The 25365-nt window shown below is 29.1% G+C and overlaps 2 protein-coding genes across 4 annotated transcripts; both read left to right on the plus strand.

Annotated features, from left to right (window-relative positions):
- Positions 1-5229: 5229 nt before the first annotated feature.
- Alg2 (alpha-1,3/1,6-mannosyltransferase Alg2) lies at positions 5230-16762 on the plus strand. Its single transcript, XM_067268485.1, has 4 exons — positions 5230-5334; positions 6623-7142; positions 15312-15512; positions 15591-16762. The coding sequence occupies exons 2-4, from the start codon at positions 6650-6652 to the stop codon at positions 16121-16123; spliced, it is 1227 nt and encodes a 408-aa protein (XP_067124586.1). The 5' UTR covers positions 5230-5334; positions 6623-6649; the 3' UTR covers positions 16124-16762.
- A 1471-nt stretch (positions 16763-18233) lies between these two features.
- LOC136973839 (glycoprotein 3-alpha-L-fucosyltransferase A-like) lies at positions 18234-24146 on the plus strand. 3 transcript variants are annotated; one of them, XM_067268619.1, is made up of 2 exons: positions 18234-18543; positions 22673-24146. In XM_067268619.1, the coding sequence occupies exon 2, from the start codon at positions 22698-22700 to the stop codon at positions 23904-23906; it is 1209 nt and encodes a 402-aa protein (XP_067124720.1). In that variant the 5' UTR covers positions 18234-18543; positions 22673-22697; the 3' UTR covers positions 23907-24146. The 3 variants fall into 3 exon arrangements, with proteins under 3 accessions (XP_067124720.1, XP_067124719.1, XP_067124721.1); XM_067268618.1 differs by lacking the exon at positions 18234-18543 and adding an exon at positions 19784-19857; XM_067268620.1 differs by lacking the exon at positions 18234-18543 and adding an exon at positions 20881-20960.
- The last annotated feature ends 1219 nt before the right edge of the window (positions 24147-25365 follow it).

Here is a 25365-nt window from a genome sequence, read left to right on the forward strand (position 1 = left end):
ATAATTAAAAGAAAATTATAATTAAATATAACTTTGCAAAAAAACGTACATAAAAATAACATTGAATACTCTTTACTTTTTAATTCTTAAACAATTCACTTAGTCAGATAGCTCCCTACCCAGTGGCTAAGGGTCGTTGGAAACGTTACACGTGTGTAGCTTCCACCAGCTAAACCGGCTGAGGTTGATGCTCTGTAAAGCGCATGCGCCAATGCCCTCTGGCTGCTTTACACCATTCAGTTATTCTCGTCGTAAAAGCTGTCTCGTAAGCGCTTCCATTCCGCCACTGACATTCGAATATACAATAGCAATCTTATCGTTTTTTTCACATGTAGTATAGAAATTTGTAAAAGATACATAATGCAGTTATAATAAAATATTAATTTTAATTAATTCAAAGTACGTTAAAATATGAAAATTTATATTTTAGAAAATACAAGGTGTGTCTGAAAAGTTCAGTGAATGGTCTCATAAAATAAAGGAAACAAGCGATACAAACAAAATACCTTTACTGGCATTCAAAGTAATCGCCATTAGCAACAACACACATTTGAAATCCGTTGTACTGTACAGCTGCTGGAAGGTGAGAGCAAACACTTCTTTCGGTATTGCACGAAGCACTGTTGTCACACGTTGTTGGATCTGCGCAATGTTGGAAAAGCGTAGGCCTTTCAAGCGGGGAACAAGAAATCTGCAGGTGACAGATCTGGAGAATATGGAGAGTGTTGAAGAACTGTCACCTGGTGTGTAGCGAGGAAATGCCGTAATGATCAACGCGTTGCTCCATTTTACAGTGACACATTCTTTCTCATACTGACTGCGTTGCATTGTTTGCTGCGTGCACTTCTGTTTAACTGTCGTGATTTCGGCGCTAGGGGGCACTAGTTGGAAAGTCTCTCACTACGTCTTCATGAGCGTAACATCCTAACCAGCACGGTTATTCAACTATGGGACCATTCACCGAACTTTTCAGACGCACCTTGTACAAGGGAAGGTCATTGGAAGATGGAAGCGCCGCTTCCACCGCTTCCAATGACGACACGCCACTGGAACTCACCACGTGGAGGTGGCTGCTTCAGAGTTCCACCAAGAGTTGGAAAGAATCCTACTCCACAAGTGAACCAACATCACTTGTGGAGTCGTGTTGTTCTTAACTCGCACAATGAAAATATTTATAATTACCTCTGAATTCAGCTATTCGAAACTCACCGTATTATTACTATCTAAACTAAGAAATCAATATTACAACAATTAGTAATAAAGAAAGATAGAAATCTATAAATACACCTGTTCGTAATAAAATGCACGTTAGAGCCACAAAATTTAGTTCAATCTCATACCGAACCTCCTTAACTAAAAAAAAAAAAAAAATTAATAAATAAACTTGCCCTGCGCGCGATTTAATAAAGCGGGACACAGAAAGCCCTCTCCATCTCCGGTCGGCCTCTTCACTCGAGGGAGCCTTAAAGAAACGATACAAAGAGAGCTCTCTAAGCCTCACCGTATTTTGTCTTCGTCTTTATTTAGCGGGCCTTAAAGATGCAGGACACAAAGAGTTACTTTGAGTGAAGAGTAAAGTGTAAAGAGTAACTCGAGTAAAAAGTCCGACGGGAGATTCCATCTCTTTACTCGAACGGGCCTAAGAGAAAGGCGACACAGAGAGCCCTTTCTGCCTCCCGTACTGTATACATTACTGAAGTTTACTTAATCACAATTTTTTCTCGAAATCTCAAACAAACGCGGAACTTTCGAACAAATTTACGCTTAATAATGGCTGCCTATAGTAGAAAAAGCCAACAATACATTCTGACAATTCGTTACGTATTGTTAGAATTTAATGTCAAGAATGCGTGACGTATTACGACCTGTCATATTTTTACGTCACGTGTTACGTAAAAACATTAATCGGTTTGAAATATTTCAGAAAGGATTATTTTATTAAAATAATATTCATTAGAAACAGGATTACTTTATGTTTTTTAAGTTTAATAATGCTTTCTATTTTCTAATAAATAAAATTATAGAAATGTCGAATCATTCATTTATTCTAAAGTAATGTTATCTGTATTTTTCACAATCCAAAGAGGGATTTGTAATGATTGTGGCCCTTTGCACGTCAGGAATTGCAATCAGAATGTCTTAATTCACAAGTTTCAGAAATTTTCGACAAAAGGTGCTTAAGTTTCAAAGTGGGTGAACAAAATTTCTGAAATTTTGCAGGGCGGTTTGATTATTAAAATAATCGATGATATTAAATTTTGGCGGTTAAAGGTCGAAGGAGTGGAAAGATAATGGGGGTCGTGTGAATCTCCAGTAGAGTCAGACTTAGTGACGATTTTACTCGTTATTAGCATTTACAATTTTTTAAAAATAAAACTCGTCTGTATTCCCAAAATTAACCTTTCTGCCAATTTATAATAGTTAAAAATATAACAAATATTTTAATAAAAAATGATAACAGATGGCGCCACCAAACTTTTTGATGTAGCCGAGAAATTGAACAACTCGTTGCTGGCTTATTTTTCCATGAAGAAAGTTAATAAAATTAAAAGTATTAAAATTTCAACAACAAAGGAAATCTTTAATTTAAAATAAAGCATAATACATACAATACATGGTGTTTCCGTCATACATATAAGTATAATATTTAACTTTTCAACCTGGACAGTATAAACAGAAAAATGTTTAAAGATTTTTACAAGAATGTTCTCAATATCAATGGGTAAAGAATCTACAGCATGTTGAATACAATTACTATATTTACAATATGCACTGTACACCCGCTACCTTCTACATGCTTAATGTCTTGTCTTAGCAATGCAAACATATTATTTTTTCTGACATGTCCACATGACCCACAGTTGTCTGCTTCAAAAGCAACACATTTTTGAGAACAATTAGTTTTTCTCAGTGTATTTATTAACAAGTCCTTAATGGTAGGTTATTTAAAAGGCTGCTGTTTTTGTAGGTATTTTGGGGTTCTAGATGAAATAACCACAGAATTTAATGGGTAAAAAAAAATTTATTTGGAGCTCCAGTACAGAGAGTGTCAGCAGTACCATACACGTGGTCAGAATGGCTGACCGGGAGACAAAGGGCAAAGTCTAGGAGCACGGTAAGTGTTTCCAGGTTGGCCACAGTATTTCACGCTTTTTTCCCAGAAATGGCAAATTGTTAGTTTTTAATTTACAATTTGTTTTGTATATAATTACTTTTATTTTAAGACAAATATTGATAAACGACTATATATCTGCCAATGCCTCCATGTTCTCCTCCCTCTTAACGGTAAGAACAGTCATCCCAAACTTGTCGTACGAAGTCATTTTCTCAGTGATCCTCATTGTTCAGTGTTCTCGGCAGTGGCAGGAAGCATTTACTTTTTCATCTAACTAGATACCATCAAACACTACAATTTTTTAGACTGCTTATCCGTTCTGAAAGCATTACAGTACTTAGGAGAGCGATCCCCTACCATCATCCCTAAAATCCTGTCGCTGTTGACAATGATTACGGCGCTTAGATAACTAACCGGGACTCCAATGCGTAAAGGGATAGACCTGAATAAGAAAGTAGACAGAAGACCGCCACAGAACTTATTATAGAATTGATTTTTCACAGTCTCTAACCACTCTAGACACGATACGAAGCCATTACTATTACATTTATGCAATGAATCACAAAGCTAGAGCCGAAGTGTTTTAACTAATATCTCGAACTGACGACTTGTAGTTCGCCGGCTGCACTGTCCCTTCTTTGATGATATTTTAACACAAAAAAATTTGGCTAACGGTTGGTATACGACAATTCTAAAAAACACTTGCTTCGCTTCGAAATGGCGGGTTGCAGTTACGTGACAAAAAGACAGTGTTAACTAAATTGTGATTGGTTAAAGCGTAACAGCTATCGATAGCACGGAACACAGATGCATCTCGACCAATTATCCGTACCTAATGTGGAGCAGAGAATAGCGATTTTTCTAAAGTTCGTTAACTGTCTTTCGCTAAGAAGACATCGAATATCCCGTGTATCGCTTTCTTTCAGTTATCGGAAGAGCTCAGAATAGATCCTCTGATCAGTTAATAACGGCCTAGGAAGACTACAGCACGACACCCAACACAATATGCGTCCCAGAATGTCACTGCTGGCCATCCAATCAGAGCTGCAACCATCAGATAAGGAAACGGTTTTTCTCTGAGCCAGAGGAAACTTATTTTGTTTTATTAAGTTTTTTTTTTATTTCTTTTAACTCTTTCCGCCCTGTGGGCACTAAGAGGGCCTCTTTTAGTAGGCCCATTATGGGTTCGGCCAGGCCCACAATGGGGCGACCGGGTGGTGAGGGACGGGGCCCGACATATCCGAACAGACCACCCCCCGAAAAATTCCTGGGGATTATTCGACCCGTTCGAATTCGATCCCGGGTCCCCCAGAGCGGTAGGCTGCCACCTTTACCGCTCGGCCATCCGGCCGTCTTGTTTTATTAAGTTATGGCAACGCAACACTTGGGCGATCTGCCTAGGGGGGCCTTCCGGGAAGTCTTTTTAAGGGTAACTGTTTCATATCTAAGCGTTACAGACGTAGAGAAAACCCGGAAAAACTCCACGTGGCCAGCCAGTTCGGGAGAGGAGAAAACCCACAATGAGTTCTGCTTCTATAAAGGTCATAAACTCCAAAAGATTATGATGATGGTGGGCGGTGATAGAGCCGTCCATCATCACCGTACCATCATCACCCATTTTTCTTGAGCACTCCTGAAATTCTGAGTCGATCATATTTCAATCTGAGTCTCTAGAGACACATGTCTCTGCTTTTTCAGCTGGTCAATCCATTCATATATGCTTAAAGATTGTCGTCTAAGCAGATCGCTCTCAAATTACCATTCAGATTGCGATTATTACATAACTTTTTAAAATTCTTTTCGTTTTGTAATAGTAAAAGAGTTTTCATTATATAATATGAAATTAGTACGTTTGTAATAATAATTTTCAAATTAGTGCGCTTGAATTCTGGCGATATTTTGGCTATCATATTGTTTGCCTTATTTAGTTCTCCTCTCGGTTAACGAAGTTTATAAATAGTTAATAAATGATGGTACAATAAGAATGCAATAAAAACAATTTAGAAATATATCACTAATTTAATTTTTATAAAATTAAAAACAATTATCTAAATCGAATAAGTAAATACACATTATTTATATAATCAGTTACTACCGATATTACTGCCTCTACTGGCAAAATGAACAAATATTAATTTGTACACATAGACTAGTAGATTATACACGTGTGTCGATTACAGTAGACAGTGAGTAGAAGCTGAACAGTTATAAACTGTTATGTAAGTTTTTATGTTGTGATTTTGTACGCAAAGTAAATCTTCAATGAATTAAGTTAAATTTACAATATAATTTAACATTTCGTGTAGTTTTAAATAAGCGGTCCTGAATTAATGCTGATATAATTTAAAACAATTTAAAAATAACTGTGAATATGTACTGTACACTATGCTATGCTTATTATTACTCTATAATTTTAAAAGATATTTTGGGTTTATAATTAATTAGTAGTTGCTCTAATCTTTATGATGCAATACTGTTCAAAGTTTGGATTAATGTGTATGTTCTTATATCTACTTTAATTAGTATCACTTTATCTGTATTAAATATAAAAGGCAAAAGTTTACAATTACTTACGTGTTTTTTCGTAATTTTGTTTTCTCGAGAGGCCTCCTAAACAGAAATTTTTGGAGGCAACCCATAGAAAGAGTTATAAATAACAAATTACATTATTTTTCAAATTTGCAAACCTTACCGTTAAACGTATTCTTTAAATCACAAAAAAAAAAAAAAATGAAAAATAAATCAAGCTGATTAATTAGCATCTAGAAAAAATTTTCATTAGTGAAATTTTTCTATAATCAATAATTCTTGTGTGACACTATATAATGAAGGATTGAATTTAGGTGGATTTTCCTTTTCAACTTAGCACAATAATTAAAGTACTTTTTAAAAAAAGTATATAATATAATATAACATTAAATAATCAATCTGTTGTAAAACTGTTAGAATCTTGTAAAACTAATATTTTAAGAGTTTCTGCATTAATAGTAATAAAAAAAAATCACTAATGCATTGTCATTTACCAGCCTAAAGAGGCTGGTAAATGACAATGCATTTGATGTTAGTTTTTTTTTGTTTTTAAATGTAAAAATTACAAGAAGTAGATTCTTTTAAAACTTCTGTTGTATTAGAATTTGGAGTTGACCCAAAAATATATTGCAATATCATATTTTATTCTCTTTTAATGCTTTAATCTTTTAAATGCCAAATGGGTTTTAAAAAATTTTGATGCTTTTTCTTGTATTAGTAAAAAAAATATATATTTTACTTTTAATTGCAAAGATTAAATCAAGATTAAGTATCTGTGTATAGATCTTTTTTAGTTATTTGTTTAGTTTCAATTAAGTAATTTAAATTTATTCTATAATATGCATGAAGTTAAAATATGATATAAATGAATGTAAAATGTAAAATCAAATTGCATTTGAATATAATGGTTTAAGTATAAGGATCAAATATGGTAATTTTAAATAACAAGTAAAATTTGTTTGTTTATTTTTAATTTAGAGAAATGAAAAAGCAGCTAGTATAAAAATGAAAGTAGTGTTCTTACATCCAGATTTAGGAATTGGGGGTGCAGAAAGATTAGTAGTAGATGCAGCAATTGCTTTAAAATCCAAAGGGCATTCTGTTAAATTTGTAACTGCACATCATGACCCTACTCATGCTTTTGCCGAAACAACCGATGGATCTCTGGAAGTCATATGTGTTGGAGACTGGTTGCCACGAAGTATTTTTGGTATTTTCCATGCCCTCTGTGCCTACATTAGAATGATATATGCAGCATTCTTTTTAGTTTATAGAACAGATATGGCACCAGATGTAATATTTTGTGATCAGATATCTGCTTGTATTCCAATTTTGAAAAGGAAAAATGCAAAAGTTGTGTATTATTGCCATTTTCCTGATCAACTTCTAACAGACAGAGAAAATTGGCTAAAAAAACTTTATAGGGGTCCACTAGATTGGCTTGAAGAAAAAACAACTGGAATGGCTGATGTTATTTTGGTTAACAGCAAATATACTGGTAAGTTAAACTTTTAGAAACTTCAAATATTTATAATTTTTAAAATTTTTAATGTAAACAGTCTGCTCTGTTCACAGATTTAATGATTGTGTTGCAGTTTTGGTAATCCCATATCATAAATAACTAGAAATAAATTCAGAGTTATAAAAATATTACATATTTGAAAATATTATATTTATTTCTGTAAATTTTTATATTCATTTCAAAATGACACTTGATTATGAATCATAAAAGTGGAATTTTTATTATAATTTTAGTAGTAAAAATGAACAATTAATAATTTTCTTAGGTTATTATCTGCAGCTGCAGGTGAATTTTGTGCAAGTGTTGATTGAAAACCATCCAATGAGATCATATAAATTACAGGACATTATAAAAATATTTTTTATTTTTTTAGAAATTATTCTGCAGATATTGTGAAAATCAATCATCATTTTGATTTTAAATTAGCTGAATTTATTATTAAAAACTATAAATGTAAATTCCATCTTAATAAGAATTAATTAATTATTAAAACTTTGTCTCATTTCCAGTTTATCATGTTTCATTTTTCTCCTTTTATGCATTTGAAATTATGTAAAATGATTTTTTAGTTCTGTTCACAATTAAAATCATATAGAGATATGATGTAGCCCTGTACAGAGCTACAGGACTAGTCCTGACTTCCTTCCCTATCATCCTACATACAGTATATAATTATCATATAGTGGTCTGCTTTAAGCTTTATCACATACTATGTTTTCAACATGATATATTGATATAATAGTATCAGTATTTATGAAAATTTATCAAATTTCATTTTAAACCCTATTATAATTATAATTGTAATTGCATTTAAAATGATTACTAATTAAATTAACAAATAATTAAGCCTGATTTAAGTATAAAATACAGGTATCCCTCGTATAATACGGTACATACATTCTGAAAAAGTGCCATGTTATGTGAATTTGTGTTACGAAACAAAGGATTAATGCAAAACATAGAGTTATGTTCCAGAAGTTAACAAAAGTATGCTATTCTTTTTCATTACTAAGAGAAATATGTTTATTAAAGCAATCAATACTTTATTTCCAATCGATAATTAACTAACAAGCACAATTAAAAGTACTGTTAATATTAATTTTAGTTAAATGAAGGCATTTTTTTTAAAAAGTATCATTGTCATCTGAGCTTTTTTGTTGATCTATATCAGAAATATCAGCAACATCTTCATTTTTTTATTTTTATCATAATTTTTTATTGATGACAAAATAAAAATATGTTATTAATTGAAAATTTGTTCTAGAGGGTTGCGTTTGTTCAGTCGAGTATTGAGTGATTTTTTTTCCAGAATTTATCTTCAAATACCAAATTGTTCCAGTTGGGAACAGTTCTAGTATTGAGATACTGCTATATTTCATTTGTCATTTTTACAAATGATTACTTACCTATGGTTAAAAAAAGCTTAATAATACTTACCTAAAAATGTTTAAAACTTTACTAAATACGAAAATTAATCTATGAAAAGAAAACACAGTGACAGTTGTAAGGGCTAAAGTCTGAAAGCAATAACAATGACACCTAGTTGATAGGAAAGCTAGGACAAGGAAGAAAAAATTCTATCAGTTTTCATTAAAGTAAACCTGACAAAGGCGCAAAACAAATTGAAAATTACAATACTTAAAATCTGTGGACAAATTTGAGACAACATGTGTGCTTACTTGAATAAAAAAATATTAATAAAAAAGTTTATACTTAAAAATTGTGCTGTATGGAGGGTTTCCAAAACTGTATTAGAGCAAAACTGAAAGTCATGTATGGAGATATCCCCAATTTCCAACCATGTTGTAGAAGTACCATGTATGAGGGATACCTGTATATATATTTTACTTACAGTTTGAGTTTAAATATTCATTATCAATATTTTTTGTTTTATAAATTATATTATTGTTAGTTATCTGGAAAATTTTCAAAATAATTTTATACAATATGGGAGATTATTATAAAATAGTAGCAGTTAATATAATATAGCTTATATGGACTTCATATATTTTTCAAAATGATGAATCAGTTAAGTTTTATCTTTAGTATCCATAAGTAAAATAACGAATATATTAAAGTTATGTTATGTTAGTACATATTGAAAGATACAGTATATTCGGTTCTGAATGATGGATTTGAATAATTAATCATTACAAAAGCTTTGCTAACTGGATCAACTTGATCTAGTAATTTTCAACAATTTTAGTTCATTTAAATCATTAAAAACCTCATTTCCATCATTTAAATGTTCTGAATCTAAACGCCTTCACTGTTTTGTCTTGGAATTCTTCGAGGCAGTGATTCAGATGATAAACTTATTTTTCATCATTAGGATAAAATTTGTTTAGAAATGATTTAATAACATAATTTATATTGTTATGTTTGAAATAAATTTTGATTTACAAAAAGGGCTATTATTAAAATACTTTTGATAATTATATATACACATGAAATATTTATTTAGTCTAGTCTTAATTAATCACACTGAAAAAAAATATTACAAGTTTAATGAACTGATTGAGATATGAACAATGGTACATTTCAAGTGATGTAATCTTAGCTGAATAAGTTTCAGTAAGTTGTTTTCATTCTCAAATGATATCTTTAAATAGACTAAAAATTATGCAGACTAATATTTGAACTGAATAGTAATACAATAAAATTAATTTATACATGCTTATTATATGTTGTATTTTTAAATTAAATAATGAAATAAATGAAAGTTTTGTTTATGCATTGAATGTTTTAAAGATCTTAAATAGATATTTTAAATCCCTTTTTCTTTGTCAGAAGACTACATTGTATTACTAAAAATGAACTGATGATGGAGACATATTGTTTATTGTGCAACTTGAACACTAACTATATCAGCGGTTCCCAACCTTTTTTTGACCAGGGACCACTTTGATTTCATTGTTGTTAGCAGGGACCACAAGATTTAAGAAAAATAAACTATGTCAATCTAAAAATAAACTTTAATTAAAACTTTTAACATAAGTAATCGTTAAACTCAAGAGTAATATGCTTTAACAATACTATTATAAGAGAAAACATAACATTTTTAGTAAAAATTAAATTCAGTTTGTATCAATGTAGGAATAATAATTTAAAATGAATAAATGTTTTAAATCTTTCGCGGACCATATTTTAGCTCCTGCGGACCACTGGTTGGGAACCGCTGAACTATATAGTGTATTTGCCATGTGTCCGAGTAAATACACTATATAGTTAGTGTTCAAGTTGCAGAATAAGTACCAGCACAGTTTCATAAATACTACAACATATTGTTTTCCTTAGAGAAATGTCTGGAAGAAATCCTAAATCATTTCCTTACTATTCTATAGGGAGTTGCAACTGAAATCTTAAGAGAATACATAAAATGTTTATTATATATTCAGTAATATTTATAACTTTTTAATATATTTCAAAATATGTTTATTTAAATTAAATTCTAAATATTTGTTAGAAATTTTAGAAATTATCATACTTTTTTGTAATTGAAGCATATAATGAACATACAGTAATTTTAGTTTTAATTATGTTACTAATAATTTTTCCTGTTTTTTGAAATTATATTTGTTTTTATCTTAATAAATATATTTAAATTTTTTATTCATTAAATACCTATTAAAAGTGGCTATAAAACAGTATTTTGCATTTCAATTAAAGATGATATGGTATGTCTAAAGTACATTGTAGGACAATATATTAAATGTTATTAAAAGCAAAATTAAGTATATAAAATAGTCAATTTTTTAATTGTTGTTAATGATACTTTATATTTTAATAACTCACAATATGTAGCTCAAGAATTTAATTTAATTTCTGCAAATATCGTCTTTTTCCAAGTATATTACAGATGTTATACATGGTACGATCCAAAAGTTCGGGGAATGCAGTAATCTATGACAACAAAAGCATGTATTTGAAGTTACAGCGTATGAAATGGATTCTACCAAACCACCTCTACGTGTTCAGGTTAATTTCACCCATGTCATGTGATTAAACTGCAAGCGCTACTGTTTTTTTTCGGAGATAGTTACCTTTGTCCCTCTGACACAATCGAAGTGGAGTTTCAAGAACAACCTCCAACATTAAATTTTGTCAGCGTTTAGGTAAAACACCTACGGAGATTTTAAACTTGCTAAGAAAGGTGTACGGTGATTCTACGGTGAAAGGTCACGGTGAAGTCGAAATGTTGGAGGTTGTTCTTGAAACTCCACTTTGATTACGTCGCAGGACAAAGGTAACTATCTCCGAAAAAAAACAGCAGAGCTCGCGGTTTAATCACATGACATGGATGAAATTAACCTGAACACGTACAGGTGGTTTGGTAGAATCCATTTCATACGCTGTAACTTCAAATACATGCTTTTGTTGTCGTAGATTACTGCATTCCCCGAACTTTTGGATCGTACCACGTATATGTATATGTATATATATATATATATATCAAGAATACTGGATTTTGCATGTTAAATTAATTTTATTATTATTTTTGTAGTTATAAAACATAGTAAACACTATGTAAAATATAACAAGATAATGAAAAAATTTAGTCTTTCATCATTTAGTTGCATAATGTCAGTATCGTATTCAAAACAATAATTAAGCAGATTAAAATTCTTAAAATTACTATACTATTGTTGCAGATCATTAAAATTCATTTTATTTTTAATTTAGAAAGTAGTAACAGTAGTTATTTATGAAGTCAGATATTTCTTTCTATACTTCAATAGGAATATTACAAAAATATTTTGTACTTTTTAAGAAAATCTTCAACAGATATATTTATATTGGAAAAATAGAAAAGTTGTTATAACTTCTATTAATAGATTCTCAATTTAACTATAAATCTTGTAATCATTTCTTTTATTATGAGAATTATGCCGATTGTTCATTTACTAAATAAAGTTGTTCTCTTATAAGTAATAATTTATAATAACAAAGTTTATTTATCATAAGAAAAACAATTTAATTCTTTATTATTGAGAAATAGTGTAAGATTCCAAATTTGTTTATTATCCATATCAATTTTTGCATTTATTTTTTTGTTGGTAAAATAGTCTTTTATCAAATTTTCTTATTTCCTAATAATTTAGTCATAGAGTCCAATTATGAGTTTTCCATAGAATAAAAATTTCATTTCTGAAAGAACTCTTAGTACTTTGAAAGCAGATTTCTATTCAAATTAAATTTACATTTCTAAATACTAATATAAATATTAAATCTAAATATATGAACTGACAAATGAAAGTTTTATTTTATTCAAAAACTTTTTTTTTATATTTTTACCTCTTCATTCATATTTGTAAAACTCAATTTTGAAAGAATTGTAGAAAACTTGATTTTTTAATCCATTTTCTAATTGGACTATTAGTGGTATGTTATTTCAGAGAAATTTAATAAACAGTGTGATATTTTTCTGTATAAATTATTATTATAAATTCTGAAAATAATATTGAAATAAATATATTTTAAAATATTTATTTCAATGAATGAGTATATTGGAAAAGGAATAATTACTTTAAAATTATTCCAGGATAAGCCTATAATGAATTGGAATTGTCAAATGGTCATAAAATGGGTATAAAAATGCTTTATGGATTTTGTTTTAATTAAGAATACAATTTTTAAAATTTCTTCAAAATTCTAATTGTTCAAATTTTCAATTCTCTGACAAGAGAGAGTTCATGTCTTTTATATTAATTTAACTTCATATATTTTGGTATAGCAATGATAAACTTTTTCGTTCTCTTCTTTATAATATCTGACTCTAGAACATTTGGTTAACCATACATTTCTTTCTATAATAATAGAGGTAAATTTTCGAGTAATAAATTTCAATATAAATATAATTTTCTGTTTTGAATCGATTATGAATCAATACGTTTTGTTTCGATTCTTCTGGAGCTTTAGAAAAATCATTTCAAGAAAATCAATTTATTGATGCAAATATCAACTGTAAACAGTATATAAATGAATTATTTAAAAAAAAAATTAGTTAATTCACTATTTTATAAAATTAATACGTCAACGTTAAAGCTTAAGTATTAGTAATTAAACTTTTTACATAAATGATGGGAACACTAAACAAATATGCAAATAATTTTCGTTAATCCGGATTAACGATATTTGTATGTATTTCTGTCAATATAAAATGCATTTCAAAGAATTGAAACGGTTCCAAGTAACGCGATAAAACTTTAAAAGCTAAATGTAAACGAGGGTGTCTACAAATTATTTGTCTGTTAATATTGTACCGGTAATAATAATGATTTAGGCTCAACTTTACATTTAAAAAATGCACTTTACAATAATTTCGAATTTAAAAAATTCAGTTATTTGGAAATTTAATGCTTTACAATTAAAAAATTTTGACGTTTTTGTTTTCAGATCACAAAACCTGAAAATTAAGAGGACAAATAAGAAAGCTCCTTACGTTTAACTTTAAAAGTAGTAACTTTTATCATTCATTTAAATAGGAGAAAACTCAGAATGCTTCTATTATATCGTATTAAAAGAAAATGAATTCGTAATAGTTGAATAGCCTATTAAGCAATCTATAGTTTTCAAATTGCTTGCATGACTGTTTCATCCTGTTTTATCGGAAATGAAAGATATTTAAATAATCTTCGTGATAGATCTGTTCATGATAGAGTTTAATTATCCCAACTCTATCATTTTCATCTCATTTCATACCTTTTCGTAAAGCTTTGTTACACGAAACGATTGATAATTAGCTTCATCTTAAGTCCACTGTGTAATGCTTAATCCAAATTATATCGTAATTAAACACAAGAAATTTGCTTTAGAATTTGCATATTGTTAGTCGAAATCATTTGTAAATAATTAGGAGATTTAGTTTGATACGATGTTTCTTTAACCTCTTTCAGTTGTCTTTTTATACAAAAAGATTTGTATTATTTCAGTACTTAAATGCTGATGTTAAAAATATACATGCTTTTCAGTATTTATTTAGTTGTATCAGTTGATAATTCTATTTTCCAATATTTTGAAACGAACAACTTTGTTAAGTCAAATTTTAACTCGATTTGTATTTATCTGCACCTCATCTATGAGTGTACCGATCTTTGGGGTACACTCATAGATGAGGTGCAGATAAATACTGGGTTCTTTTATATATATATATATGATATATAAATAGTCTGGTGATGTCTTCAGAAGTTTATTTTTCTTTAAGGAGATTGAGTTTCTGAAGTAATTTCTTGTGGAGTGCACAATGGATCTCTTAGGTCGAAGTGCTTTTGGCTTCACCTCCACGTGTAGGGGCGTGCGGTAGATTTTTCTCAATATGATGCAAGTCTTCGAAATTCCGCCTCTTAAATGCTGTTTATGCCGCCCCTTACGGTGCCGCCTCTCTGTATCATAGTACGGCAAGGACCTGCATGTGTACAGTCTACGATTGCTGATATTACCGATTGAAAGAAATACACTATAAATACTCTACGAAGGGGAGGTGTTTTAATTGTGAAGCACGAAATTCTCTAAACGCAGATTATTATTTTTCGTTTAGTTTGGACTTAACGAAAAATTATAATACGAGTGCATTTTTTCAATTGATTAGCCCAAAATTGCTTGATATGCTTCAATAATTTAATTGTAAGTTTTGTCAATTACCAATTGCTATTGTAAAATGAATTGCTAAAACGAATTATTTTTCATTATTATAAATTTTGTATTATATTTTCGAGCGAAGATTTAAGAGTTTATATGATATTTTTTAACGTAAATTTGATTCCATTCTTGATGAATTTCTCATTGTAAGACTAAGAAATACGCCGAATCTAAGTGAAAATGTACAGTGCTTCAACGACACGTCTTATTAGTCTAGTTTGAATAGAAAGTTGTATTTTGAATCTGTACTTCTAGCGTGAATTACGGTATTTAAATGACATAAAAATTATTAAATAAATAATTTGATATTTAGAATGATATATTCTCTGTATTATATTCCGAAATTTTCGTCGATGTAATGAATAATAGTACTGAAAAAAGTAACGAATTTAACGTAGTCTTTGATATATAGCGTACTAATTAAAATAATATAGGATTCTAAGTAATACAATTTATTATTTTCTATTTTTTTATTTAAAAAAATTAAGCTGTTGTTGTTGTTGTTAGCTGGGATTTTCAGAAAAACATTTACAACATTAATGGATTGCAAGCTTGAAGTATTGTATCCATCTCTCAACTTTGCAAATTACGATAACATACCAAATGGAAGTATCGATGATGTTATTCGAAAAAATGTCAATAAGATCTTTCTATCAATAAATCGCTACGAAAGGAAAAAGAACTTGAATCTTGCCATTTATGCTTTCGGTAACTAAAACACTTAAACTCTTATCGCGTACATTTCAGAAATAACTGTAATTTACATTAAAATTTTAATATTTACAGAACAATTACTTCAAGAATTGCCTTCAGATCAGGTCCGAAGGGTGCACCTCATCATAGCTGGAGGATATGACGATCGAGTAACCGAAAACATCGAGTATTATCAAGAACTTGAAGAATTGGCTCAAAATCTAGAAGTATCAGATTACATAACCTTCCTGAAGTCCCCGAGTGATACAGAAAAGTTACTCTTGATACACGGTTGCACTGCCGTGTTGTATACTCCCGATAACGAGCATTTCGGTATAGTCCCTCTAGAAGCAATGTACATGTCACGTCCTGTCATAGCAGTTAATAGTGGTGGGCCCCTAGAAACAATAATTGATGACGAAACGGGCTTTCTTTGCGAACCGCAACCTGATAAATTTAGTGAAGCCATGAGAAAGTTTGTCGAAAATCAAAATCTATATTTAAAAATGGGAAAGAAAGGTAACGAACACGTTAAACAAAAATTTTCCTTCCACTTGTTTACAGAACAATTACATAAGACGATAGAGAATTTGAAAGAGGCACAGTCACCCCAAACAAAGAAATGATTTTAATAAATTCAGTACACGTAGGATGATTAAAATTCTATAGAAATATAAGTTGCAGGGTTACAACAACAAATATTTTTATAATTGTCTGTCTGGGAATATTTCTTTTAAAAAATATTGCCTTTGTTAAAAATTTAATTGTGGACCAAGAAGTCATTCCAATTTCGATTACGAATAAAGTAAATTTAACGCGGAGAAGAATTTTTAAAAAATTGTAATTAAAATAATTTTAAATTATTACAATATTTATGTAAATTTATGAATGTCCTTTATCTTTAATCGATCATATTCAGATGTTTATAAGAAAAACATTGGGTAAAAAAAGGAATATAAAGTGTATAATCGTATACATTTTATTTATTCAGTTCAGATCTATTAAGAATACAGTACGACAGGACATTGTTTCCTATTAAAAGAACAAAGTTATAAAATAATAAACGCTTAGGAAATTGAATTTGAAAGCTGAGAATTGTGTTGATTTAAGTAAGAATTTATCAAATTTTTCGATGATGATCTAATAAGAAAAATATAAACTCGTAGAAACTGTGCCCAAAATTGTACTGTAAACATATTTTCAATGTAAAAAGGATAAAGTTCTTCCCTCGATATATTAATAAAATATATATTTAAATAGGTAAATTCTTTGATATGTACAAATTTTTATTAAGATTCTAATTCTCTTTAATCTATAAATTATAAAAGTATAAAAAAGAATTCTAGAATTAGGGATGAACTTGATTAATTTTGCAACATCAAATTCTTAATATTCACTATTTATTTGTATATAAGGGATGTATACAAGATTTGTGGATATGGTTGAAGTTTGAATTACATTTTAATAACATTATGTAAATAAATCTTCTATTTAATAGTAATTAAAAATTCGTTCTATTATATTATTCACAAATATTTAATCTTTATAATGTCATTTTAGAAATTCTTTAAAATAATTAAATTTCGCATTTTAAAATTTAAATTTGATATATTCCAGAGCAAGTATCGAAATTTCTCGAGATCCGATTCTCTTTGTATTACTTTATAAGAAAATTGACCAATTTTGCTGTTAAATTAATATAAAAATTGTACAGCCTTTACAATGGAAGAAAATTCTATAAAACTTTTATAAATCTTTATATTCCCCTAAAGGTGAATTGTATAAATTATTAAATAAAGATTGACTTAAATTGATGAAATTATTTCATTAAGATCCGTAATGAAATAATTGATCGATATAAAGTGCAAATGTGGTTTATTCAATTATTTATTTATGAACAGCGTTATTGACTGATCTATATCATTCAAAATGTCCAGTTCCATATCTCATTTCCATTGCTGCAATTTGTAAAATCGATATCAGTAACACCAACACAGTTCGATTGTCCGTAGTTACACAAGTAAATTTTACATTACCTCTGTTTACTGTTTCACTCCGAGAACTACTCTCAATATTTTGCAAGGAAAAAATTAATTTTCTTACTAAATTCATAAATTTTTACAGTATTTAATAATCCAATTTTTTTTTCCAGTGTAAATTGATACCAACTTTAGCTGTATCTAATTATAAGTGACCTTCTTTTTTAATAAGATGAAATTAAAGACAAGGACAAGTTCCTTGTTGTGATACAGTAGTCTGTATATTATTCAATAATTGTTGATTATGAAATACGTTTTCAGTTTTAGAATTAAATTTGCGTTTTGGAAAGAATATTTCAAATTTCCTATTCCTAAATTCGATTATAAAATATTCAATGTTGGCAAATAATATGAATCGATGAAAATCTATGAATTTTATATGAAGATATTCTAAATTTAGGATGTAATTTTTAAGTTTTTTTTTTTTTCAGTAATTTTGTTAATTTGAAACTGCTCCGTTTGACCTAGTTTTTAAATTGTTTTAATAATTTATAAGAAAAGTTCTGTTATAAATGGATGAAGATATTCAGTGTATTTTACAAACAAATTATTATTATTTCTGTAGTTTTAAATGAAGAAAAGTAAACGAGAAATCTAAAAAATGATTTTGAAAATTTTCGTAATTGTAAATAGACAATACCCAAATAACTTTGTTGTAATTTCAGAAATACAAAATTTATTTTTGATATAAATTGATCGACGAGGAAAACAAAATAATTCATATTATGTATGTTTATAAGATATTCTCCCTAACTTGTGTATTAGTGTGTAGCAAATGGGAATTCGTCTTCAATAGTACAGAATTAAATTCTTAAATTTTTTATTTTTATTTGACTCGACGCCTTTCGTATCCAGACAAATTGCCCAGTTAATTGAAACATCCTTTAACTTACTTGCAATTCACCACGTCACATTTTGGAAGATTTGGAATGAGGGAATTAAGAGACAAACACGTACACCAATTGTTGGTGTTTATAGAAGAGAATGGAAAATATGTTTTTAAAAAGGTACGTCCAAAAAAATTTGTTTTCTCATATTTTAAAAGAAAAAATGCACCTTTTCCAAAATTGTAAATCTTAAAATAAGTTTATTTTAGAGAAAATTTGAATATCACGTTTTGTATACTTCTGTTGGGGTCGTAGTTTTAAGTCATTATAAAACTAAAATATTTAACAAATCCTTAGGATTTATATGAATAATAATGTGAATTTTATTGGAATTAACAATCAATGGAATTGTGTGAATGTATATCATTTTTAATGGTTCTTAATAAATTTAAGGGCCAACCCGTTACAATTTAAACGATCTCAACTGAAACATGATGTTAATAAAACTTTTCAGTTGTGTTTTATATATACATGAAAATATAATAATTTCTAATCACTTATTTGATTACAAATATTTTTTAATTATTAAAATTATAAATTCTAAAAAGTTGAAAGCTTTATTTTTTCAAAATGTTATAATTTTAACAAACCGCTGTACAATTCCTTATAAATTGAAAATATGTATTTATTGTTGAGGATCGAGATATACAACAATACTATTTAGTTTATCGTTTTCCCTAGTCCTAGGTGGAAACTTTAATCAAAAAACCATATCCCCTAAAGACAGCATGTGTGGCAGATTAATATAAAAATACGAAGTATTTAAATAGCTTTACTGAAATAAATTTATTTTTTAGTTAATTTATCGGAAAAGATGGCCCACAACTTATTTTTTTAATATTATCAAACCGCCACGAAAGATTGCATGTTCTCCACCTCTGCTCTAGTCTTTGAAACTAAACTATTTAGCTTTACATACTTTGGGATTTTAAAAAGTTTATAATGAGTTATATTTTATATACACATAAGACTTAACTGGTGTACAAAGCCCAAAATATAGAAAAACCGACCAGAGATCGTAAAACTAGAAATGCCAGTAATGAACTTTCCTGTTAAAACGATTAGCATAATTGTTCGAAATGTTTTAAATTTTAATTCAAATTCAATTATTCAAAATTCAATTTGATCAGGGAAAAAGAATCTAGAAGTGAACTTGCCTGACAATATTCTATTATATATTGCTGATTTGCATACTGAATATGCTTACAAAAACAAAACTTTGCTTGTGTTTCTAATAAATTCTAGTTACAAAAATATAAAATACAACATTCTTTAACACTTTAATCATAATTGCTTCCCACTAATTTAGAGTTTAATTTCATTCATTGTTCAAATCTTAATATGCAAATTTGCAAACGAAGTATTAAGATAGCAGTCGAGGTTTGGGCCAACGTACTGTAAATCGATCTCCAAAATTCAAAATAAATAAATAATGTAAGTAACTAAATACAGTATAACTACTGTTAAATCAAAATTTCTTTATTGCCATTTCAAATGCTTGTAAATAAAAAAATAATTATTTACTATAGTTAATTAGGCTATATTTTATTTATAAAATAGAATAGCTAAATTAATTGCTGTTAAAAATTAAAAAACAGAGTAAAATTTTTATTTTATAAACATTAATACTAAAAGTGTGTAATATTTACAATAATAATGATAAAATAAACTGTTAGATTTACCTTAGGTAGCCAAAATGGCGGCTCGTCTCTAATTCCAGCAAACAAAAGAAGGGAAACAGTGGAGACGGACGTTCTAACCTAACCTAACCTATTCTAATAAATTACCATAATTATTGCCAACCAAATTATTAGAATAGGTTTAGGTTAGAACGTGCGTCCCCACTGTTTCCCTTCTTCTGTTTGCTGGAATTAGAGACGAGCCGCCATTTTGGCTACCTAAGGTAAATCTAACCAAATAAACATTAGAAATTATTATTATTATGAATCACTGCTATATATACAGTAAAACCTGCCTAAACGGGAAAAATTCTTAGGAACTGAGATTTTCTGTGTTAAAAAAACCTGTTCAAAACGGAAACTTACTAAACCGGAAAAAAATATTCAGTAACGAATGAGTCCGGTTTACACAAGTTCCACTGTATAGAGGTATTATAATTATTAAAATCTTCAATATTTAAGACAGATACGGTCGAACCTGCAGTAACGGCCACCTCTAAACAGCGGCCGTTATTTTTTCTTTACAACAAAATGTGTACAAAATAAAACAAGGCCGTTTTTTTGGAGTTATGTTCATGTCGGTGGCCGTTGTTCAGAGGTTTGACTTAAAACAATTATTTTACAAAATTTTAAATTTTTAAATAATAATAAATATTTATGACTTAAAGAAATGTGGGCTAATATTTTTAAATATTTACAAAAATAAATTCCAATAAATATAACCTATATTTATACAGGATAAACGTAAATCGTATTTCCTGTATAGGTTATAAATGAAGTTTTAGTAAGAGTGGGGTGATTTTTAACAGATGAACAGGAACTGCGCTATAATCCTGCTCTTTTATACATTTTACAGTGGTAAGATAATAGAAAAATTTTATATATTTCAATAGTAGAATATTTTTCACACAGATTCAATTAGTGGAATTATTGGAATTTTTACGAAGAAAGAAAAAGTGAGATTGTATTTAGATTATAAATTAATGATTGATAATGAATAACTGATAGGGAGATGCGGATTTTCTATGTATAAATAGTTGCATAAATAATATATTTCGTATTGATTTAGTTTATTTTTTTAAATATCAATATTCATAATTTCTACATTTCATGCAATATTACAACATATTAAACTATTACTATTAATTTATTATAAATAAATGTAAGCTTTAAACCTTTATGCAAGTCTAAATTACATGATATAGGCCTACAGTATCTTATTATAAATTACTTGAAATTTCTAATATAGATCTACATTACATTTATTTTCAATGCATATTTATACAGTGCTTAATATATAATATTACAATATAAAAATAGCTTATTATAGTATTAGTTGGTATAAGTATAATCATTATACAGTATTATATACGGGTCCTTTTAGAGCTTAGGAGAAATGTTGAGATTATATATATAAAACCTTTATATTTATATTAAATATAAATTATATATTTATTTTTATCATATATAAACAGTAATATAACCAAGTAATGCTTATGGATATATATGATTTCTATAGGCCCTATTATAATCTAGGTAATAGTTATAAGCATAAAGCACAAAGAGCTACAACAGAAAAAATACATACAATTTATTATATAGAAAAGAAATTTAAGCACATAAAATCATATTAAAATATGTACATTTACAGTAAATGTTAATATAATCATCATCATAAATCCTAGAGAACGAAACATGAAAACATCTGTGTTTCTGTGTTGTGGTCTTATTTAGCTGTCTTTAAGTGCTCATAATTGGCATTTTCCACCGTAGTTTCGACTTACGTCTCCTCTCCTGGAACCAATTACCGACGTAAGGTGAGGTATACTTGTATTAAGAAACAAGCTTTTATTTTTTGTCAATTATTATTTAAATAATACATATATTATATGTATATATTTAATAAATGTTTTTGACGCTTCTGTAAATGCGAGGCATAGACCAAATGAGAACAGTGTTCTATATTGACCCCTGTAATAGTCTGATTATAATAATATCTGCGATTATATAATAAAAATTTAGTTTTACGCTCTTATATATATTTTTAAAAATTTCTTTTCTATATAATAAATTGCATATATTTTTCCTGTTGTAGCTTATTGGGCTTTATGCTTATAACCATTAACTAGGTTATAATAAGGTTTATAGAAATCATATTTATATACTTAAACATTACTTGATTATATTCTATTACATTTTTATATATGATAAAACATAAATTATATATTTATTTTTATTATACAGCAATGGAGATATAAGTTCAATATAATTATTGATGCGAGAAATTTGTCGATTTACTATTTAACCGAAGTATTTCAATATGAAAATAAGTGACCCGTAAAGACGGGAAAATAGACGATATACATACTAAATTCGTATTTCCGAATATATCACCATTTAAATTTTTTTATTTAAAAAAATAAAATATAATTTTATTTTTTATATAATCTATAATTTCTTTAAATTCGTTTCCTTTTTTGAACGTAATTAAAATATTTAAAATAAATTAAATATTTTTATTTAATGTGATTTATCATGCACATGATTATATTTTTAATAAAATTTTTTAGATTTCCTGAAAGAGAAAAGTGAGAAATGAACAGAACCACTGGAAATCGCCTACAATTAATAATAGTTATTGCCATAGTGCTTATAATGATGTCTTTATATTTTATGCTAATTACCATTCAATATCAGAGGAAATTTAAATTTATTATAACGAGAAAGAAAACGGTAACTAAAGTGAAGAAATGCCCCACTCCAAAAATCGAGATAGAAAGCTTCAATCAACCAAGATTAGTTAGAATCAAGAAGCAAAATTATAGCGATTCCGAAACAAAATTTATACTCCTGTGGACTAAATATTTTCATTACAACTTTTCTACAGATTTTTACTTTTTTCAAGAAGGATTTGACACTTTTAAACGTTATCAATGCCCTTTCAGTCAATGTTTTGTCACAAACAACAGATCTCTCTTCAAAGAAGCCGATGCAGTTCTTTTCCATCTGTGGGATATATCCGATGACTTACCAAAATTTAAATACAGAAAGCAAAAATGGATTTTATATACTTTAGAATCGATATCGAGTGAAAGTTCATGGAAGGAGAAACGAAATTTATTCGATTGGACTATGGGTTACAGAAGCGATTCTGATGTAAAAGTAAAGTATGGCGAAGTATGTAAATTGCCAAAAGAGGAACAGATTAGTAATGTAAATGAAAAGGATTACCATAATGGAAGAGAGAGAGAGATTGTATGGTTCGTTAGCAACTGCCATAGCGTTAGCAACAGGATGAAATATGCCAAAAAGCTATCAAAATACATCGATATTGACGTTTATGGAAACTGTGGCAGTAGAAAATGCGAACCTTCACAATCCAAGCAGTGCTACGAAGATATATTTAAAAAATACAAATTTTATCTCTCTTTCGAGAATTCAATATGCAGCGAATATGTAACAGAAAAGTTCTTTAATGTGTTAAATTATGATATAATTCCTATTGTCATGGGTGGTGCTAATTATGATTCTATAGCTCCTCCGCATTCGTTTATAGATACAAGAGATTTCCCGAATCCAAAGGATCTTGCAGCTTATCTGAAGGTTATCAGCCAGGATAGCGATTTATATAATTCGTATTTTGACTGGAAGAGAAAATATAAGAGTTATTTGTATCCTTGGATGTGTGAACTATGCCAGAAATTACATCAAAAGCACGAGACAAATGTGGATCATCGTGAAATTTGGTGGAATAGTTACACCGAATGTGAGAAATGGGAAAACGATGCCTTTGTAAAAATGTAAATGAATTTTTATATTTTGTTTTTATACAAGACGACTAAAAATTTTAAATTATTTTTTTATACATAATCTAAAAAGTTTTAAATGTAATTCTTTTCTGTTATATTTTTTGGTAAATAAATATTTTACAATATTGCGTAAAATTGTTAATTGATGGGTTAGTCGAGTGATTATAATATCTCTAGCAGCAGTTTGTGAAATATTTAACACATCAGAGCAGTATTTCCCAAAGTTTTGACATTGTGTACCCAGTGACAGATTAACTACCATCCTACCACCCCCTTACTTAAGCTCAACCTACCCTTAGGTTGAGCTTAAGTAAGGCTCCCCTTAACTTTGATCCTCCCATTCTTTGTAGATTAGAAAAGTAACGTTAAGTTAGCTTTGAATAACATATTGTTGTAACAACATATCAATTAACCATCTGTTTTTTTCCCTTTTGAACCCCTAGGCTTAAGCCTATTCAGGTTAATCTACTAATGTATATATCCATTCTTAAATTTTCACAAGTACTAGTACCACTTGTAAAAAAAAAAAAAAAAAAAAAAAAAAAAAAAATTACAACTACCCAAATGCAGTATTTTGCATTTGGGTAGTTGTTCCAACTTGAGTAGAAGAATTTATATGAAACAAGCAACTATTTATTGCAACGTCCTCATAATACCGGATTGCAATTTTTAATTATATTTGTAATAATTTTTTAATTTTAAACTATGTGCTTTCCACTTCAAATTAGTAGGGTCTTTCCCCTGTACATCATACTTTTCCTTTTAACAATAGAATCGTGCCAGTCATCCATTAACTCCTTTCAGGGAAAAATTTTTGAATTGAAATAACGTATAGTTAATCGGGGCCTACTGCCCCTAATTTTTCCATATCTGGTCTCGTCTTTCATCTACCTAACTCCGTTCTCGAGATTAAGAAAGAAAAGACGGACGACAGTGGGATTGTATAGATCTATAATTTTTTCAATTGCACCCCCCAATATTAGCTTATAGACGGCCGGATGGCCGAGCGGTAAAGGTGGCAGCCTACCGCTCTGGGGGACCCGGGATCGAATCCGAACGGGTCGAATAATCCCCAGGAATTTTTCGGGGGGTGGTCCGTTCGGATATGTCGGGCCCCGTCCCTCACCACCCGGCCGCCCCATTGTGGGCCTGGCCGAACCCATAATGGGCTTACTAATAGAGGCCCTCTTAGTGCCCACAGGGCGGAAAGAGTTAAAAAAAAAAAAAAAAATATTAGCTTATAATTTAAAATAATTCGTTACTTCAGTATTTTTTCTTAATAATAATAATAATCTATGTGACAGTGGTACGTAGCTAAAAGTTGCCGCGTAACCCTTGAAGATCTTTCGCGTACCACCCGAGGATTTGTAAACCACACTGGGAAATATTTCATTGCATTATTAATCTATTTACGTTCTTATGTTTTCGAAAATAAACGGTTAGAAGTGAAAATA

Source organism: Centruroides vittatus, unplaced genomic scaffold (assembly GCF_030686945.1).
Source record: "Centruroides vittatus isolate TY-2023 unplaced genomic scaffold, ASM3068694v2 contig_329, whole genome shotgun sequence".
In the NCBI taxonomy this organism is placed as follows: Eukaryota; Metazoa; Arthropoda; class Arachnida; order Scorpiones; family Buthidae; genus Centruroides; species Centruroides vittatus.

Bases quoted from the DNA above. Each gene is read 5' to 3' on its own strand.
- Alg2 (XM_067268485.1), top strand. From the start codon at position 6,650: ATGAAAGTAGTGTTCTTACATCCAGATTTAGGAATTGGGGGTGCAGAA. The intron at 7,143-15,311 runs GTAAGTTAAACT...TGTTGTTGTTAG, and splicing joins GGTTAACAGCAAATATACTG to CTGGGATTTTCAGAAAAACA. The intron at 15,513-15,590 runs GTAACTAAAACA...TAATATTTACAG, and splicing joins TCTTGCCATTTATGCTTTCG to AACAATTACTTCAAGAATTG.
- LOC136973839 (XM_067268619.1), top strand. From the start codon at position 22,698: ATGAACAGAACCACTGGAAATCGCCTACAATTAATAATAGTTATTGCC.